Genomic DNA, 19,969 nt, shown 5'->3' with positions numbered 1-19,969 from the left:
ACTTAATCAACTACCCTTAATCAATTTTTAAAAATTCTTTTATATATTTATACTTTCTAAAAGTTCACAATACTGGCAATTTCAAAGACTTCTAAACATGTTTGAAACAACCCCTGTACCATGTACATGAGGGCAAATGCATGTGTCTTCAGATCATACTGTTCGTCCTCATGTCTTTGTTGCAGATAAAACATTACCGTAACTATTCACACATAACACACTAAAATGCATAAAATTACTGACTTGTCTCCTTTATAGTCAGTATGCAAACTAAACCCTTCTTTCCTACAAAATCAACACAAAAGTGAGTGCATCTATTTGTAGAAGGAGAGGTTTTCATAATGTAATCACTCACTTTAATATAGCTTCATTAAAACAGCTTATATTAAAATATGATGGAGCATTAATTAAGTATAGATTTCTTGGTCTTGAAAGAAAAGTAATTCTGAAGACAACGGTATTTATTACAATGAATGCTAGTAAATAAACTAAAAATAGTTTAAACTTAAGCTAAATAACAGCAAGATCCAGAACATAAAATCCACATTGCAGCTCATTTTAGGTCAACCAGCTATTCAGACATGTTAGTTTTTTCATTAATTACTTGGGCACACGATGAAACTTTCATTGCAATAATGTAAGTGTCCACGTAAAATATGATAGTACAGTGCAGACCACAAAGTTAAAGCAAAAAAAATTGTTTCATGCTTATACCACCTTGCATCACTAGTAGTGCATTACTGGTATGTACTATTACTTTCCTTTGTCCCTGTAAACTGTTTTATCCCCCAAGTCTGGAGGCAGAGGGGTGGGTGGGGTGGCCAGTATCCCCTGCCCCTGGGATCCATGTGCAACACTGAGGCTCAAATTCAATCGATACAATGTCTCCCCTAACTGCTTCATCCATAAAGGACAAGCCAAAGAAATAAAATACTTCCTTCTCATATGCCTCTCATGAGTGCAAACATAATAAACATCACCATAAAATACTAGCATTCAGTCTTATTGTTCCTGATTGCTTTTTCAGCATTGCAATCAGTCCTTTGAATGGCTAGGAATGGATCAGTATTCTGTATATTAGGGGTGAAACGATTAATCAATTTATTTATGTATCAATACTATTTCCATAATGAAACCCATATTGTTACAAGAGGTGAAGAATTGATATAAAACAATACATACCCTATACAACAGGGACGCACAACCTTTTTTGGCCAAGGCCAGATTGCATTTTCTAAAACCACTTGAGGGCTGCAAACACTAATTTCTTTAATATAATTACTGTTCATGTGCCAGATTTCTGTGTTGCTTTACTCTGCCCTGAGGGTCGGACAGATATTTGTGTTTCAATAATGTACTGTATTATATAGGCTGTTTATCATGAATTATATCAATATATGGCAGTGGTATATTGTTTCATCCCTACTGTATATATATGTAATTAGTATATTTATTTTATAAAGCTCTATGAATGCATTTTGGTTATATTCAAGTGGAAATTAGAAGGTACCTTTGTAGCATCAATGTACCCATCCACCATGACGAACAGGTTATATCAGTATATATATATACATTTATATATATATATATATATATATATATATATATATATATATATATATATATATATATATATATATATATATAATGTACCCATACCACATTTTATCTGGAGTGCCCTGATCAAGTACAAACAGGAAGAACAAGGCAACAGTAACATCAGACTAACATATGTGAAGTGAATGGAACAGAGATATTTTCTGCAATTTACTAAACTAATCTGACAATTTTCCAACTAATGTAGCTAAAATCTGAACATTCTAAGGATATCTAATTATGATATATGTGTGACACTTCTGCATTTCCTTCTTAAAAAATACTTTCCCATATCTTTTGAGATCCATTCTGGTTGTGTTTAAGCACCCTCTGGCTATGGTCTAAGGCACTTGCCTTTGCTGATCACTCACACATCTCACGTCTGTCACAGTGGATTCAAGTCTCAGCTCAACCAACGTGGGTATGTGAGAATGATTGCTAGTTGCTTCCCGTGAGTTGATGGTTATTTCCAGGTTCTTGCTCCATCGAATATACTGGCCACCATGTATAAACTGGCATTTAACGCAACAAAAGAAACCATCATGGTTGCGCTGTGACATCATCCTAGCCAAATATGAGAGGCCTCATTAATATTTGTGCATCCTGTCTTATAGTCCTACAGCGTAAAACACATCATCCGATATTTTTGTTCTGGGGGGTGATGGGTCTTACTGCCTAACTAACAGTGCTGTGTAGCATGTTTTGATTCTGACTAACAGTGTAACAAAAGCAAAATTTTCAGGAATATCACACAAAACTGGCAACCAATAATGACTCTTTTCTACAAAGTAAAGTTATAATGTTTTTGCCAGACTTTACTTACCCTGATGTCTTTTCTCTAATAAATTCAAATTCTCACAAAAGAAACAGACCTGTTTTCAAATTGCATTGGCCTACATTTAAGTTGGCTGGAAAGCAATGAAAGTCGATAATGCCGAAATTGGGTCAAGTTCAAATATTATTATTTAATGAAACAAATAAAAATATATTATGCATACTGGAACTGTAAGCAACATTTCGTTTCATTCAAGAAACATATCCACCACATGAACCATCTTAAACATACTTCAACATATCTTGACTACCGTCGCATTGCAACAAATTAAAATGTATATCAACGGAACATGAAAATGCGTCCATTTGCTAGTGTCATATTTTCATTCTGCCAGGATAAAGACAGTACAGTAATTGTGTGTGTGTGTGTGTGTGTGTGTGTGATTTAGACTTTTAACAGCTTTTAACAATTTTTCAGTCATATCGCTACAATGTCTGCAGTGTGACAGTTTATAGTGATGTCTAGCACTGGGGCATCATGCCGCAGACATGTAGCATGATGTCCCACCCAGTCACATTATCCTGACACCAGGCCGACCAGTCCTGACACTAACCTCTTAATGCTGAGCGCCAAGTGAGGCAGCTGTTAGTACCGTTTTTGTAAGTCTTTGGCATGACTCGGCTGGGGTTCGAACCCGCGACCTCTCGCACCCGAGGCGGACGCTAGTATATTAATTACACATAAATTAGTGGAAGAACGTCGATATAGGCGGCCAGGTTTGTGAGATATTAATGGAACGTTGACTACTCATTCCGATGTCAACCGACATCGAAACAGGCTATACAAGGCCGTTATTTGGATAGTGAGACATAACACTAAAACAAAAACAACATGTGCTATGTCTTACACTGTAGGACTACCTGTCTTAAACTGTATATTACGGCCGGTATTTTACTTGCAATTTGTGGCTTGGTGCTAATCACACCATGTTCAAGCAGAAAATGAATTAAATAAATCATAACTGACCGATTTTCATTCAAATATACTGTCGTCTTTTTTTAGAGAATCCAAACTTATTTTCTGTATGCAATTTGTTATAATACGTGCAAATCAACTCGTGCCTATGAGATATAATCGAAAATAGGGATGATATGTAACAACTGCAGCCAGTACATATTTTAAGTGCAAACATTTGTAAACAATAGCCACAAAACTATGTAGTTTACAGTTTAAAATAATTCGTAAATTTAAAGGTACAATACCCTTCAATTCCACCATAGTAAGCGTGAGAATCCATTATGACAGTGAAATTCTTCTGTTGCTGCCGGCCCAAAGTAGCAGACACCCTATTCTCTTGATCCCTGAAACGCTCAAGAGTCTCTCAAGAGCTTTACCGATCGGAACATCGCTCGGACATTTCCGTCCGCTTGTGAAATAACCTCGGAAGTAAGTCACAGGGGTTCGTATCGTTGCATATAATGTAACTGTCAGTCAAACATATAGTATAAAATACTACAATTATTAGTATTATATTAGTAGTAGTAGTAGTAGTAGTAGTAGTCATTTATAATGTATGTATGACTCATAGTTAAATTGTAAGCAACGATAAGAGCCCCTGTAAAAAGTAAATCAGGCACTGTTTCTATACTTTTTTTTAATTCAGTAATAAGATTGAAGCATATGATTAATGCACGAATATACATGTAATCATCGATGATGGCAAGATGTGTTTAACTAAACTGAGACACGATCCCGTCGTCTTCGCGAGAAATGCCTGGGTCCTTCAATCAACATGTTAAAGGGATGGTGAAGGTATTAGGCCTCCGAACTTTGACGATGTAACATTTCGTCATTTTCTAGCAGACGAGGAGGAAGAGCAACACAAGGAGGATGAAGATATAACTGTGGTGTTGTGAATTCGGAGATTCCCATCAGCGATACAAGACATTTTATACATTTGATACACGTTTAATGTTTGTTCAAAAAGTGTAACAACAACAAAACACCATATTTACGTTTCTAGAACTAAAACACGAAAACGCATAAGGCACAAATAACTCAGTACACCAATGTGGCACAAACTAAAATCATCAAAGACCATATAAACATGCACAATATTCTTGATATAGGTGCGTCCTATTGGATCTACGTACACGCTCAGGTTTTCTTCTTGTTCTGCAGATGTTATGGTCTCTACTTTCTCCGGGAATGTCCTTTCGTCCTCTTTTTGTTCTATTTGTACGACGTTACTCTCTTGGACTGGCAGTATATCTTCCTGTTTCAGGATCTTCTTCTACCATTGTTTCTAACACTGACTTTAATTTCATGTTCTCTTCTTCCACTGGCTCTAATTTAACTTCTTTTCTTGGATCAGTGACAAATTTTACCTTTGGCATATTCAGCCATTTCTTGTATCTAAGCATCGAAACCAAGAATTTTCCAGTTACGTACATCTTTCCAGTCGTAAATATATTAATGTAAATGTTACTACTCTATGATCTTAAACTAAGTAACAGAAAAAGCCAAACCAACAATTGTTATGTTTTACTAAATAACAAAAAACATGGTTTGGTCTAACTACTTTAATGACTAGATTACAACTGACTAAAACAGAGAAAACACACGCACACTAGTTTCTCACGCTAATGTTATCATAAGGCATATAGGGTTACAACTGGGTGAGATCCTGGAGCTGACCTCAGGTGACCTGTAACTGTCAGTTCTTTTGTAGAAACAGAATGTTAATACCGTATATTACCACAACTCCACCTAAAAATGAGTTATGTGCTTTTCTTTTAAATTCACATATTCATTTCTCCTTTTCTTTTTCATAAATTTGTAAACATATTCAAACTTGAGAAAGTTCTATTTTGCACATGAATATATATTTCAAATAGTATCTGGTGAGTTTGAAAAGTTCTACTAATTGTAGTTAAAATTAAGTTCTAGCCCTGTGACATTCACAATCATTCTTATATTCATGAAAACAAGTACAGTGCGATATATTTGCATTGCCACTAAAATATATAGTCCTAATATGTTGTTCTTCAATCCAGCTGTTATCACTGCATATAAACTGATGTGATATCAAATATATATTATTATTCCCTTGACCATTTCCAGTTCTAATATTCACAAGACACAATGTAATTCAGAAAAATTATCAAGTTCACGTAACAAAATCTCTGTATCTTGCAGGCTTATTTATTAAACGTCCACTCCGTGTTCGAATCTCTCATGTCTGGTTTAGCTAATTGATGACTAATGGCATCTTGTCATGCAGTTCAGTGACCTCCTCGTTAGTATCTTCATATGTATCATGTATCTCTGTTAATGTCTCTTTTGTTTGTAACAGATGTCTTCAGTTTCTCCTTTATATAGCACCTCTTGGCTTTTTACATCATACGACCTTGAAGTGCTACTTTTTCTGACGACTACGGCTGGTTCCCAAAGATCTTGTCTTCTGATTCTTACTTTGTCGCCAAAGTCAGATTTGGAAGCTCTTTGTCTGTTCTGTCATACTGTTTCTTTTGCTGATTTTTCTTCTCACGCAGTTTCTACTTTAGGTTTCTTTCTTTTATAACTTGAAGATGTAGCTGTATGCTGGTAAAAGGAAACATCGATCGAAGTCTTCGACTCATCAATATTTGTGCAGGGGATCCTATATCATCAATTGGTGTATTTTGATACTCCAATATCGATATATATAGATCTTTTCGATCTCTCTTTGCCTTATTGAGAATTCCCTTGACATTTGAATGGTTCTTTCTGCTAAACCATTAGACTGTGAATAATTGGGACCTGACGTAGTATGTTTGAATCCCCAGGTTTTCGCAAACTGACCATATTCTTGTTGAGGAGAACTGTGGTCCATTATCACTCCAACTTCTCATGGTATTCCATGTCTTGCAAAAACTGACTTTGTGTGTGTGATTACAGTGCTTGCTCGTGTATTTTCTAACTTGGCAACTTCAAAATATCTGGAGCAATAGTCTACTATCAAGACATAGCTGTAATTATTCCACATGAATAAATCTGTTCCAACTATTTCCCATGGTGCTGTAGGTTGTGTAGATAACAATGGTTCTTTTTTATTTGACTTTCTGTATTCCTGGCAAGTAGAACAATTCGATACTGTGTCTGCAATTTGTGCATTCATGCCAGGCCAATACATGATGTCTCTTGCACTTTGCTTTGTCATCTCAATGCCCATATGTCTTTTGTGCAACTCTTTTAGCATTTCTTTCTAAAGAGCATCTGGTATTACAATCTTCTCTCCTTTTAGAACTAATCCGTGCATTGCTGAAAGTTCATCTCTGCAGTTCCAGAAATTTCTGATTTCAAAAGGTACGAAATATTTCTCATTTGGCCATCCCTTTTTAATCACTTCTAGTAATTTGGTCATTTTATTATCACGTTTAATTCCATTCTTTATCGCTTCGAACTGTGTATCCGCAATCTGTATATTTGGCATGAACATGTGCACACAGCACTCACTTTCACTATCCATATTTATCTCAGATATGTTCGTCTGTCTGAATGCTCTCGACAATGTATCTGATACAATTAATTCTTTTCCTGGACTGTACTTTATGTCAAAACTGTACTTATGCAGTTTTAAAAGCATTCTCTGAAGTCTAGGCGGTGCGGAAGATGGAGGTTTCTTGATGAATGATTCCAGAGGTTTATAATCCGATTCAAATTGTACTTGATGACCATAATTATATTGATTAAATCTTTCAAGACCGAATAATACAGCAAGCAGTTCTTTCTCGCTCTGCGCATTCCTTGTTTCTGCATCTGTCAAAGGCCTTGATGCAAATGCTATGGGTTTTCATGGCTGCATTAACACTGCTCCAAGTCCTGATTTTGATGCATCACAGCTAACAACGACATGCTTCTTAATATCGAAGTATTTCAACACAGTTTCGTTGCTTAGAATCTGTTTGATCTCTTCAAATGCATGTTTCTGTGCAGTTTCCCAAACAAATTCAGTGTCACTTTTCAAAAGTGCTATGATTTTGTCTGTCACTGTAGACATTGGGAATACATTTCGCAAGGTAGTTGACTGTACCCAGTAATCTTTCAATTCCTTTCATGTTCATCAGAGCGGGCATTTTTTATGATAGCTATTACTTTTTCTGGGTCAGGATTAATACCTGATGATGTCAACATGTGTCCCACGTAGCACACTTCTGTTTGTCCAAAATGGCATTTTTCAAAATTCAGTGTCAGATTTATTTTATGGCATCTCTTTAAAACACTTTTCAGTTTTCCATCATTATCTTCCTTCGAAGTTCCCTAAAAATTATGTCATCTATATCAGTCTCCACCCCAGGCAGGTCCTCAAAACAGTGTGTCATGCGTTTCTGGAACAAATCTTGAGCAGATTTAATATCAAAAGACATTCTCAGGTAGCAATATCTACCAAACGAGGTGTTAAATGTTGTCAATACCTGCCTTTCCTCATCCAGGGGTATATGCCAGTAACCATGATTGACATCTAGTATGGAGAAAACCTTAGCTCCATCCACCCTTGTGGTTATATCTTCAATTGTTGGAAGTTGATAATGCAAATTCGTAGTTTTCCCGACTTGGGTTTTTCAACAACTACTAATGAACTGACCCATTCTGTTGGTACTACTTTCCGTATTACATTTTTCCGTATCCAAAGTTGATTTAAGTAGTTCTCGTAAAGCTGTAGGAACCGTCTTTGGTGGATTAATGACAGGTTTCACATTTTTGTAAAATTGCAATATGATATTTTTGTTTCAGACATCCTAGACCTTTGAACAAACTGGGGAACACTTTCATATAATTGTACTTATTCCTGTGAACATTGCAAACTACTTGCATTAAGTGCAAATCTTGAGACGCTTTGAATCCAAACAGGCGGTTGGTTTGTTTTTGTGATATAAAAATCAAGTTCTTGATTCATGCAGTTTAATTTGCATTTGCCGATGACAATTAGTTTGTCACCAGAATAGCTTGTGTGACAGGTCTTGGTTGGTTTTACTTCAATGTTGTCAATATTCATTGTTTAAAAAATGTGATTTGGAATGATGTTTACTTCCGAGCCAGTATCAGTTTTAAATTTGACATCAGTACCATGAAGAGTCAGAGTGACGTAGCATTCTTTGTCACTGATTTCAGTGTTTGTCTTTGACACTGTTCCTACAGAAGATGTTTCTTCCTCTTCACTTGAGTATTATTGCATACAATTCGCCCGTTTTGTCTTGCAGCATTTCAGAAACTGATGCTGTTTTAGACACCTGTAGCAAGTTTTTCTATAGGCTGGACACCTACCATTTGCATGTAATTTGCCACATTTACCACAGTTGAATAATCTGGAGTCTGACTTCAGATATAACATTTCCGCTTTCTTTGGTTGTGCCATTTTCTTTTCTTTTTTCTTCATTTTCACACCATGAACTTCTGATGCAGCTGCTTCATTTTGCATACTTTGAATCTGCTTTTTGGACTCTTCCTCTGTTCTGCAGATAACCAGTGCATTTTTTAATGCCATTTGATCTTCTCGTAAATGTCTTTCTTTTACTTTTTCAGAATTAGTTCCACAGACAATTCTATCTCTAATCATTTCATCCTGTACATTTTCAAATTAGCAGTTCTTTGCAATCAATTTAAGTTCAGTTACATATCGGTCAATGGTTTCATTATTTTGTTGGATTCTTGTATTGAATCTGTGCCTCTCTATTGTAATGTTCCTCTTCGGACTGCAATAGTCCTCAAACTTCTTGATAAGTGGAGCAATTTTTTCAGCTTCATTGGCCTCAAATGTAAATGTGTTGTAAATGTCTCTACCATCCTGACAAATACTATATAGGAAAGCACTGAATTTGTCTTTGTCTTCTTTATCTGCATGCGCAATATCTAAGTAAAACTGCATAGTCTGCTTCCACTTCCTCCAAGTTTCTGCTAGTTGGTGGGAATTAAAGTCCGTATCAGGTGGCCGATTGAGTTTTTCCATCATGTCACAATTAACACATACACTTATGTATCAAAATTACAGTATTGGTGTGGTGATATACTTCTTAATGGTATAAATCCAACTTATTCCAAAACTTTAAATTTTGACACCATGTTATGTTTTGCTAAATAACACAAAACATGGTTTGGTCTAACTACTTTAATGACTAGATTACAACTGACTAAAAGAGAGAAAACACACGCGCACTAGTTTCTCACGCTAATGTTATCACAAGGCATTTAGGGTTACAACTGAGTGAGATCCTGGAGCTGACCTCAGGTGACCTGTAACTGTCAGTTCTTTTGTAGCAACAGAATATTAATATCGTATATTACCACAACAACTTTTGTAAAATTCAACAAATAATTTAAGTCTCTAATATATAAATGAAAATTGAAGAGGAACTTACAATAGTGTGACTTAAATCCCAAAAAGTCCTAAAATCTCTATCACAAGTCTAAAAGTATAGCGTTTCTGGATATACAAAATTACAAACTACTAATATCTTAAAGAATAATCTACGATCATGGACAAAATGTAGCACCTTCAAAATATTGTTTACAAATGACCATTGCCTTCAGCTACAACCTACAATCCTGGATAAAAGCCAAGCATACAATATGAATATACATAATATAACCAACTAGCTATATGCACTTCTTGATAACTATGAATCATGAATAATGTTCGACAAATGTCTTCTTCAAACAGGGCACACGATATGTATTCATCACAATTTTCAACTCTTTCAACACAATTTGTCTTTCGTGTACAAAAGAAGTTTGGGTGGTCATGTCTTTACTGAATGTATGTTTCATTATTATTCCGCAACGAATTTTCTGCGCAACAAAATCCGAAAAAATATGTACACACACACACACACACACACACACACACACACACGAACATACCACGTTGTCCAAGGCGCAATCGTAGTGGGAGAAAAGTGTTTTTGTCAAGAGTTTGATAATCCTCTAAGTCCTGTACACTGTCATTGACTTCCCTCCCCGGAATTTGTTGCAGCAATGAGGACAAACGTTGTGGCATGGTAAGCTTTATATCGTTTATAGCGTTTTAAGTCTGTGATAGCCTTTGCCAAGAATCAGTCTGCATACATCGTGATAATAGCAATAGTTGAAAAATTGAGAAATGATTTTGAGTTCGAGTTTCATTTGTATCTTAACAAACTCTTCGCAAATGAGATTCTGAATGTGGTCTCCTTAATTTGTCATTCACAGGAATGTCGTTCTTTTTGACGAAATAGTCACACGTTTTACACAAGATATCTACTGATATAGAGTGGAACTGAAATTTTTAGTCACTAACTCACAGACTATACATCCTGAAGAAGTCTTGCTTTGAGGAACACTTCTTGTACACCATTTTGATTTTGCTTTCCTGTAAGTCTTCATCGACAGAAATAATTTTTTGTAGTGTCCCAACCTTGTAGGTACAAGTTCTGGCTTCGAAATTCTTCTTAGCCGTGTGTAGTTGATCAGTGCCTGACCGTTTGAACACCTTCAAAGTAATCAGCCCTTTTAATGCATTCTGGTATCATTGATTTAAAAGTCTATTTCGTAAAGAATGTAATTGTTCTTCACGTTTCACATGAATCTGTTTTCTTAGCCCAGTGGACAAACTGCAACTGTTCTCTTCTAAAAAAATATCCATACGGATAGTGATCATGCCCAAGAAAAGGAAGGCAGTGACAGCACAAATAACTTCTGGCATGTAAAAGAAAGCTGAGTCTTTGTACTCCCATTCGTGGATCATCACAACACAGCTGAAAAACTACTTCGTCTTCTCGTCCCTAGATGACAAACTAGACTCGATCTAATGACTTGGTACTCGGTATTCAATCGTGATCTTTGGGCCGTTGGGTGAACGACTTGAGTCGACTTTCACAGTCATAATAGCCAGGCAAAGCCAAAGGAAACGTGTATTCTTCTTTGATACTGTACACCTCGATGAGTTAGTGATATCCAAAGTGGTTTTAGATTGCATGGATGTGATCCGTGAATAGGTACACGCATGGCGTCACTTTTTCAATAAAGCAGAAAGGGTGTGCTATATTGGCATCGCCTTTGCTAGTAGAGCGGTAAGGCACACGAAGAGAATCGTTTTTCGATGGCAGAAGCGCGCAAAGGTCGTGCTGAATAGCTAACGGAGCAGAGTATAGCAACACTCTTGGTGTATGGCACAGCATCGAACTCGAATTCACTATCGAACTTGGGGTCTGTAGTGAGACCATCGCTCGATTCTGTGTTGAATTATTCATCGTCTTTCTCGGTCGACATTTGTATTCAAAACGAAGTGTTGGTCTTGGAACTTTCCCCTTTTCTATACTTGAGATCGGTGTGTCCGTAGAGTACAATGGTGTGGTCTGGTAGTTACACGCGTTTCTAGTACACAATCTAATATACGTTTTCTAAAGGTCGACTGACGCTTTGGTGTTTTTTAAGAGTTCAGTTTTGTGTGTATTTAATGTTTCCACGCGAAAGTCTTGATCATGTCCTGCCTGTAATGCTTCTTTCAAGACTTCAATACTGACCACTTGACTCGCTCGAGAGTTGTTTGTCAGTCCTTTCACTTTGCATTTTGAATGAATTTCTCCATGTCGGTCGTTGTATTGGCATCGACCGTAAATTTTTAGTGCCCTAGGTAGCAAGATAATATTAATGTCTTCTGAGTGTTTGTCAGTCCATGCACCTATACGGTCCCCTTCGATTTATGAAGGCGATGGATGTCAATACAGCTGTTGGTGTCAAAGTAACGGATTCGATCTCCTAATAGTTTAAGACATAATACAATTTTACTGCAATGTTGATTTTTTCCAAACGCGTCGGGAGGTGCAAACTATGTTTCTTCTTTGTAACTAACCAAAATAAAATCTTCACGGACGATTTCCACGTGTTACAACGAACACGCCTCGATTTTTGTTTCAGCTTAAGATTCGTCCACGTCGTACAGCAAGCATGTCGTATTGGTTCGTCCTCTGCACAAACTGTTGCGTTGATTCTAAGGCGTCTAAATTCTGGATCGCTTTTGAAACATCGCTCGTAATCGTGTTCCCATATTTCTATCACTTGGTATCTTTGTTTTTCTACATCAGGCGTCGCTGGTATGTTTTCCCGTACAGCTCCTCCATGGTAAACGAAGAAAAAGGATTTTTCAGGTTTAGTTGAGGGAAACATGTGCTATATCCTTGAAATAAATATCTCTGGAATTTGTAGACAATACTGTGGTTTTCAAAATCTCAGCCATCAACATGAAGACTTCTAATGTTCTTTTCTACACCATTACTAGCATTTCGAGTTTCTGCATTTCCATTTGTCTTGACTTTCACAAGAGTAATGCAGCCAGAGCAAATCTTTGGCGGAGTGTCGACGGCTAACCGACATGTACAAATGTTGGGCTATGATGGTTATGTTGCTCTCGGACATGAACTTTCGATAAATTAATCCACTCGCTTTAGTTATGGCAGAAGCTTCCTTCAAAGGAATCTCCGCGATCAAGAAATAATTGTCGAAATCTTCCACAACATCAACATTAAAAAAATGTCCACATCGGCAATATTTTAGCATTTCTTCCTGAAAGTACAATATGTTTGAAGAGCAAGTTTGGTACCAAGCGTACAATGCTTCTCGTTGTTTTGTGTGCATTCCATCCGGGTAGTAGGCAATGCAGAATCACAACGTATTGATTTTGCTTCAGTAATAAAAAGGCAATAACATTTTATTTATTTCTGTCATTCCAAACGTTTTTAGCACTTTACTCAAAGGTATGGTTATAAAACTCATGGAATCTTTAACGGTACCTGTCCCACTTTCATGTACATGATTGTGACTCTGTTTATGGTAACTATGAAACATTCGGTGAGTTGTTTTGAATAATGTTTCAAAAGCAATTATCCATCTTGAATGATTGGGTGAGAGTGCTGAACTTTAAAATTATCTTCTTTTTTCTTAAATCCACAATTAACCAATTTGCTATTTGATTATTATCTATTAAAACATGGGCGCGAAAGAAAACAAAACGAATTACTTTACCGGTAGAGGAAGTAGTCATTTACCTCCACAATCCCCAATCGCCACCCACCCCAACCCCTCCAAAAACGATACTCTGGATGTCAGAAGCATTTTTATTATATATTGAATGATGAAATATTGAAATAAATCAGTAAGAAAAATATGCTTTCGCCGCAGTTTTGATATCACATTTGTAATTATTTTCTTTTTCTATTTTTGAAGTGTCATTCAGACCCGTATTACCATAACAGGACCGATTTAATTTTTTTCTTCTTCTCTTCCTTCTCTCTCTCTCTCTCTCTCTCTCTCTCTCTCTCTCTCTCCCAGGATTAGCAGATATTGAAATGTGCTGAGATTAGTGCCCCTCTATCTTACATTCCCGTATAAGTGACATGACAATTAAGCGAGAAATGAAACTTGGATGCTGCATCTGTTACCGAAATAGATTGCCAGCTGCCAAAACACACAAATGTCCTATGTGAATGCAGATATAATCAAAAATTAAAACCAAAATCCTTACAAGTAAACTCACAATCAGTAAATATGCTTTGGATAAAGTTATGCTCTAAAGTCTGTTGAACCTTTCTGTCATGTTTCAATAGCTACACCACCCCAGGCAATGTTGGCTTTATCAATCACCACAAAATATTGTCCTAACGAAAAAAAAAAAAAGTATCTTCAGTTTCGTATGAAAACAACAATTGACAAAATACACAAATTGAAACGTTAAATTTACAATCGAAATTTTCAAGATGTCGATATGGTCAAAGTGTAGAAAAATATCTAACTTCTTTTCATCAATGTAATGCAGTAATGCAGGCTTTAGTTGCACTGACGTAGAATGGCGAAACATATGAAACATCTAACAATCAAAATCTAGCTTTTTTTTAGTGCACTAAATAGCATCTATGTATTGTCTTTAATATTCATAATATTGTATGCTACTGACGCGACACGGATGGTCCGTATGTCAGCCCACCATGATTAGAATGTGAAATATACCCGACGCATTGTCGTTATTTCAATCAACACAACGGAGCCCTATGTTGTGATAACGGAACATTAATTTATTGCATCTTGTATCATGCTAACAGCTGACTTGCAACATTCATGTTACTACATTTTAAACGTATAAATCACCAAAATCACACACCAGTAAGGTTTCTTGATGGTAAGTGCAATATTAAGGACTCCATGCTAGAAAACTCTCAGATCCGGGCCATCCTTAAATACAACAATTTTATAACGTCGTGGACCTTGTTTTTTCCGTCAAACGTTCAAATCAAGAATTCTATCATCGATGGTAAGCAGAGAAATGTCATTAACGCAGGTAATTGCTGATTTTATTATGTTCATCTCTTAACCTATAAATTTATCATCACTTTTCTATCGAACGCAATCTTATTAGAATCAAACTCCCATAGTCATGCGTGGAGATGTGGTGGACACCAATAAAAGGTCATGTTCTGTTGACCTTGTAGTTCACTAATCAAATCATAGCTTTCAAATTTCTGAATGTAACCCACGTCATTCATCGTAATTTTACAAACGATAACTCTTTCTTACACGAATGTGCAACGCTTTGTCTGATACGTTACTCAGACTTAGTGGACTGGGGATTCCAACGATCACCAAAACATGCACTTTCAAAGGTGTCTGTCGGCTCTACGTGTAGGAATCTAGAGATCTGATTTTAATCAGATTTCTTTCGAATGCTACTCGTATATGCAGCCGTGTTGACATCTACAGAAGAAAATTAATTCAAAAATATGTCCTCTGGTTATTGCATGCTGTACTTTTGGTAACATGTATTTTGTCCAGCAGGTTCTACCCGCTGACCTAGCAAAATAATTAATTGTGAGTCCCCGATATACACAATTGGCGCTCTCAGCTTTAAGTAAAATTATGTATGAAACAGTTATTTTGGTAAGGTACTTACAACATCGTACCTCAGGGTATTGACATGTCTGGTTAAAATGGGGCAAGTAATATGAAAAAATGTTCCCGCAAAACAAAACAGGCAGACCACACAGAAGAATATAAACATGAATAAAGGAAACATCTGCGAGACAGAAAAAGCATTTTTGTCAGCGTTTGGTATGTTTTTCGGAATATTTACAAAACGAATGCAAGCATTCTTAATTATTGTTCTATTGTTTATCACAATTTCCCAGTTCTCTCTACTGCTGTATTTTGAGACAATTCTGATAGTTTCTACGTCATTTACAACATATCCTCTGGTGGAGTTCAAAATAACTTCACAATCATCTTGAGTCGCGTTCTTTAATGAAATTGGAGATAATTTCACGTGTGATGAAAATGGTACTTTGATTTCCGCTTGGTAAAATGGTCCTGTATTCATGGTACTAGACAATGACTTCATATTGTCCCCCGAGTAAGATACGTCAAATCCTGTCGTGCTGAATCTTCCCTCTAATAGTCCGATCATGGTTGGTTGTTCAACTCTGTTTATCCACCAATCAATGCAGATGCATGGAACGGATTTGTTCTTACTCGAGTCTTCAAGCTTCATCCCAAGTCCTTCAGAGGAGTATATTACATGGTAGCTTCCACTGCAAGACACGTCTTCACTTGCCCTCGATTCGTTCATGTATATTTGGAGTGAATGGTCATTCTTCATACAAGGGATATCAATATCCCTACTCAGTGTGATATTAATGGCTGTGTCCTTAGCTGCAGCAAAACTGAACTTGAAGTAAACTGTGTTTTCTTGCCGTTCTTGTGCTAGTATTGTGCACATTTTTTTCTCTGAATGTCCTGCAAATTGAATCAGCTGTCCATGTGCCAATTTGCAGACAAGAGTAAAGGCGAGGAGGAGATGAAACATGCTTGGAAATCTCGTCTCCAGCAAAATAGACGAGGAAATCAAAGTATTAATCCAACTGCAAAACAAACAAAGAGTTTTAAAGCAATAACATGGGTCTACTTCTTTTCGTTATATTTTAAACAATGTTTTTCCAAGTAGATAAGACAAAATAAAATCACACTTTAGACATGCGTGGTGGTGGAAGTAGTAGGGTAAAGAAAAAAGTGAGTTAAACAAAATAACGATTGAGTTTCATCCAGTTAGTTTCTTAAATTGGACCATCTTTTTTATTACACCTTCAATCATCTGTCATTATGTTAGCATTAAATGCTCTAAAAGATAAACTTTCAGTGCAGATTATTTTTATCAGCTGAAATGCGTTAAAACGTAAAATTGATTTTGTTTGGTTCCCATGTAATTAATATCATTTGGATATTTTCTGTTCATGCCCTTCTTACATGACACGAAAGCAAGAACAATTGTGTTGTTGTGTATATTGTGTTTGTCTATTAAGAATAGTGAATAGGATAACCTTTCGATACATTATCATCGGTTTAGTATAAGACAAATTTGTAATGGTAGTAGGAAAAATCAGTAGGAAAATCAATGTAGAGTTTCTTTTTCAGGAGTATTTTAGTCTGAAGCTTTTGATTTGGTGCATCTTTTTACTTTTGTCCAACAATACTACAAAGACAAGATAAGAAATTGGTAACTTCATTTCAATGCTGAATACCTCTTAATTTGTTTTTGACGTTTAGCGATTCGACTGAATGCCATAATTTAACCTCTCCTGTCCAATTCCATCACGCAACTCGATAATAGGATTTACTTACAAGTGAAGTCATAGTCACATGCTTCCATTGAAATGATGAGTAAACAAGTTATTTCATGATGCCCTTTATAAAATTGTATTGTCTGTTACAAACCTTTCTTTGCCCTCTTCTTGAACGTGTGCGGTTTCTCCTTCTGCGTAGTATGCATACGTTACGTCTTCGTAATAGAGGATTTAGGACGTCTCTATTCGCAGTTTACTGGGTCAGGATGGCAAAATTCATCCATCTTACTGGCATCGTTTGCATTTCTTGCTGCAGTGTTCCACAAGGACACGGAAAAGTAGGTCATCCGAGTATTTTACAGTACGGTCTTCTTCGCTGTTGATTTCTTGCTGCAGTATTCCACAAGGACACGGAAAAGCAGGTCATCCGAGTATTTTACAGTAGGGTCTTCTTCGCTGTTGATTTCGCTCACTATATTCTCTTTGCAAATACGATACGACTTTGACATATACTGCCCCTTTAAACATGTAATCCCAATATCAGGCTATTTTCATTTCCAACTCCCAAAATTTTCCTAAACGTCATTTTACTTCTATTTTAGTACACAGCATGATACTTATTTTGATGGACCGAAGTAAACACAGTATGTATATTAGTTCTAAGTCGTATTTAAATTAATTTTATACTATTCAAATACCAAGGTTATCCTTTGTCAGGTTTTTATGGTTGACAAGTGATGCAATTTTTTGATCATGTAATTTTACTTCCTTATAGTTTAGGTATAACCCATTTTGATCGACTGCAATATAATAGTAAATAAATAGAAACAGAAATAAAGTTACACCATGCACTACAATGGTAACGGATTTCACTGCGCTTCATTAACTTGACCGCTTCAATGCTAAAAGTGTCATATTTCTTTTGTTAGTGAGATGCGTAATTTATACATGTGCCTTTGAAGTGGGACGGTGAGGAGACTGAATGCAAGTCTTTGACAAAACGCGGATTCTTACTTGCAGAAACAAGTCAACGCACGTATCTGACCCTACACACACACACACACACACACATGCGCGCGCTAAATTTTGCTAACGTTGACAAAATACCCATTACATAAAAAAGATGTGTGTGTGTGTCAGTAATTAACAGAGTGAAGAAAATTACATTTTAAATACTCCATAATATATAATACATATCGTACCATATCGTGTCTATACGTTATATTTTTTCAAAATAAGCGACTATTCTCATTTGCAGTTAAAACCAGAGTATCCATTTGACAAAATATTTGTAGTCGCTGGTACATAACTGAAACAATTTCCTACGGTTTTCTATATAGTATTTGCAACTAAATATATTCTGATATTCATTTTTCATAACTTCATCACAAGCACACAGTCGATTATCTTTCAAGTCATTAGAATAGTAATCATTATGTAAATCAATAGACTTATTTCTAATTCTAGTTTGCAAAAAAGATAATTTCCTGTTACCAACTAAAATATGGACAGGCACTTGTATTGTAACCTCTGTTTTACTTCTGGAGATAGAACTGTTATTTTCTGTTATTGAATCTGATGGTGAATTCCATATTTGAATAGAGAAGTAAGAGAACTAATTTCTGCTTATTTCGAATCTAACATTAATTCGAATACGAGTATTCATGTTTCTAAGAGTATTGGTGGCAGAAGATCGAAGACAAGTTAACAAAGAGAGACGCGGTAGAAACTTTTATGAAAGTAACATATTTTATGAAATTTTCGTCTGTATACCAATTTAGTCGAGCAAGTCTCTTCATACAGCTCACGAAATGATACAGGCCAGATCAAATCCTCCCTGCTTTTAATCGTAGCTTTTATAGTTGAAGAGTCTTCAGCAGAACGACCATTGCATGCGACATCAGCAGGTTATAGTAAGTGGTGGATGTATGTAAAATATATCCTTTGTAACTTTTTCTGCTTAATTTATGTGTACTTAGTTTCAATGCAGTTAATAAAAAAAAATTTTAATCGACAGAACTATACTGTCAGTATCTTTAGTCCAGTTGCCTAGACTTCTGAAAGTTCGGCCGAAATGATTGTAGTAGTCTGCAAATGAGAGAATTAAGTTTTTTAATTTAAGTTCAGATAAAATTGGCTCTAGCTTACTCATTAACAAGATTACATCTGTTTTGGTTGGATTGGTCAATTAGCCACTGCCTTGACCAAATTGTCGATTGTTTGTAAATCTACGTTCAGTACATACTCAATTTTTGTCAGAGTTTCATTGCACTCAAGAGGTTGTCGTCTATGTTATTAATTATACAAAATAAAAATATAAAAATAACGGACCTACAAAGAGCCCTAAGAATGGGCTAACTATGAATAAGACTGATCTTTTGATCATATTGTGACGTATTTTATCCATGCAAAATGTTTTTTGAGTGGGTAAAGAGTTGATTATATAAAAAACGTCTCATTTTCATCTTAACATATAAGTAAGTTTGATATTAGTTCTGATGTTTCGTACTTTAATTTTTCTAGAGAAAAGGAATATCCAAGGACTTCTTCGTTGGTTATTCTTGTTATTTTTTTTAAAAAAAGTCCTTGGATATCCTAGTATTTTAAAATAACTTTCAGATTTCTTTATTTTGGTGTATAATGGATGGGTTTAATTTGGGTTATAGAACAAACAGTCTGGTCTTACTTGATATGAGCAGCTCTCAGCAACAGAAACAAAAAACACCAGCTAACTCCGCCTGGTCTCTTCCACTTCCTGGACTTGGTAAATTGAAGAAAAGGAAACAAAACTAGCTTATAACTTTGTAATTTGTATATATTTTTAAATTAATTTATTGCACTTTCAGAAGTTAATGGTATCTGTAGAAGAAGTTTGATTTCCTTTTTTTAAATAACTGCTTAAGTTAGTATACTTTGGACTGGCTCATGTTTATTTATCAGTCACGTAGGAGCAACCATTTTGTACAGCTGTCTATTTCAG

General features: G+C 35.9%; 2 protein-coding genes across 2 annotated transcripts in view; both read right to left on the bottom strand.

Annotated features, from left to right (window-relative positions):
* LOC149774283 (N-acetyl-D-glucosamine kinase-like) overlaps positions 1-3,735 on the bottom strand; it is a 44,177-nt gene extending 40,442 nt beyond the window's left edge. Inside the window, exon 1 of the mRNA XM_089945512.1 lies at positions 3,634-3,735. Within this exon, the coding sequence (XP_089801638.1) occupies positions 3,634-3,668 (35 nt within the window). The 5' untranslated portion in view covers positions 3,669-3,735. The remainder of the gene's footprint in view (positions 1-3,633) is intronic.
* Positions 3,736-13,486: 9,751 nt separating this feature from the next.
* On the bottom strand, positions 13,487-17,648 carry LOC149774282 (uncharacterized). The gene is made up of 2 exons (XM_089945506.1): positions 17,141-17,648; positions 13,487-16,290 (listed from the first exon to the last, which is right to left on the bottom strand). The coding sequence occupies exon 2, from the start codon at positions 16,233-16,235 to the stop codon at positions 15,306-15,308; it is 930 nt and encodes a 309-aa protein (XP_089801632.1). The 5' UTR covers positions 16,236-16,290; positions 17,141-17,648; the 3' UTR covers positions 13,487-15,305.
* Positions 17,649-19,969: the final 2,321 nt, after the last annotated feature.

Source organism: Sinohyriopsis cumingii, unplaced genomic scaffold (genome assembly GCF_028554795.1).
Source record: "Sinohyriopsis cumingii isolate HCF-2022 unplaced genomic scaffold, ASM2855479v2 utg000356l, whole genome shotgun sequence".
Taxonomy (NCBI): Eukaryota; Metazoa; Mollusca; class Bivalvia; order Unionida; family Unionidae; genus Sinohyriopsis; species Sinohyriopsis cumingii.
This window is presented reverse-complemented; position numbering and strand designations above follow the sequence as displayed.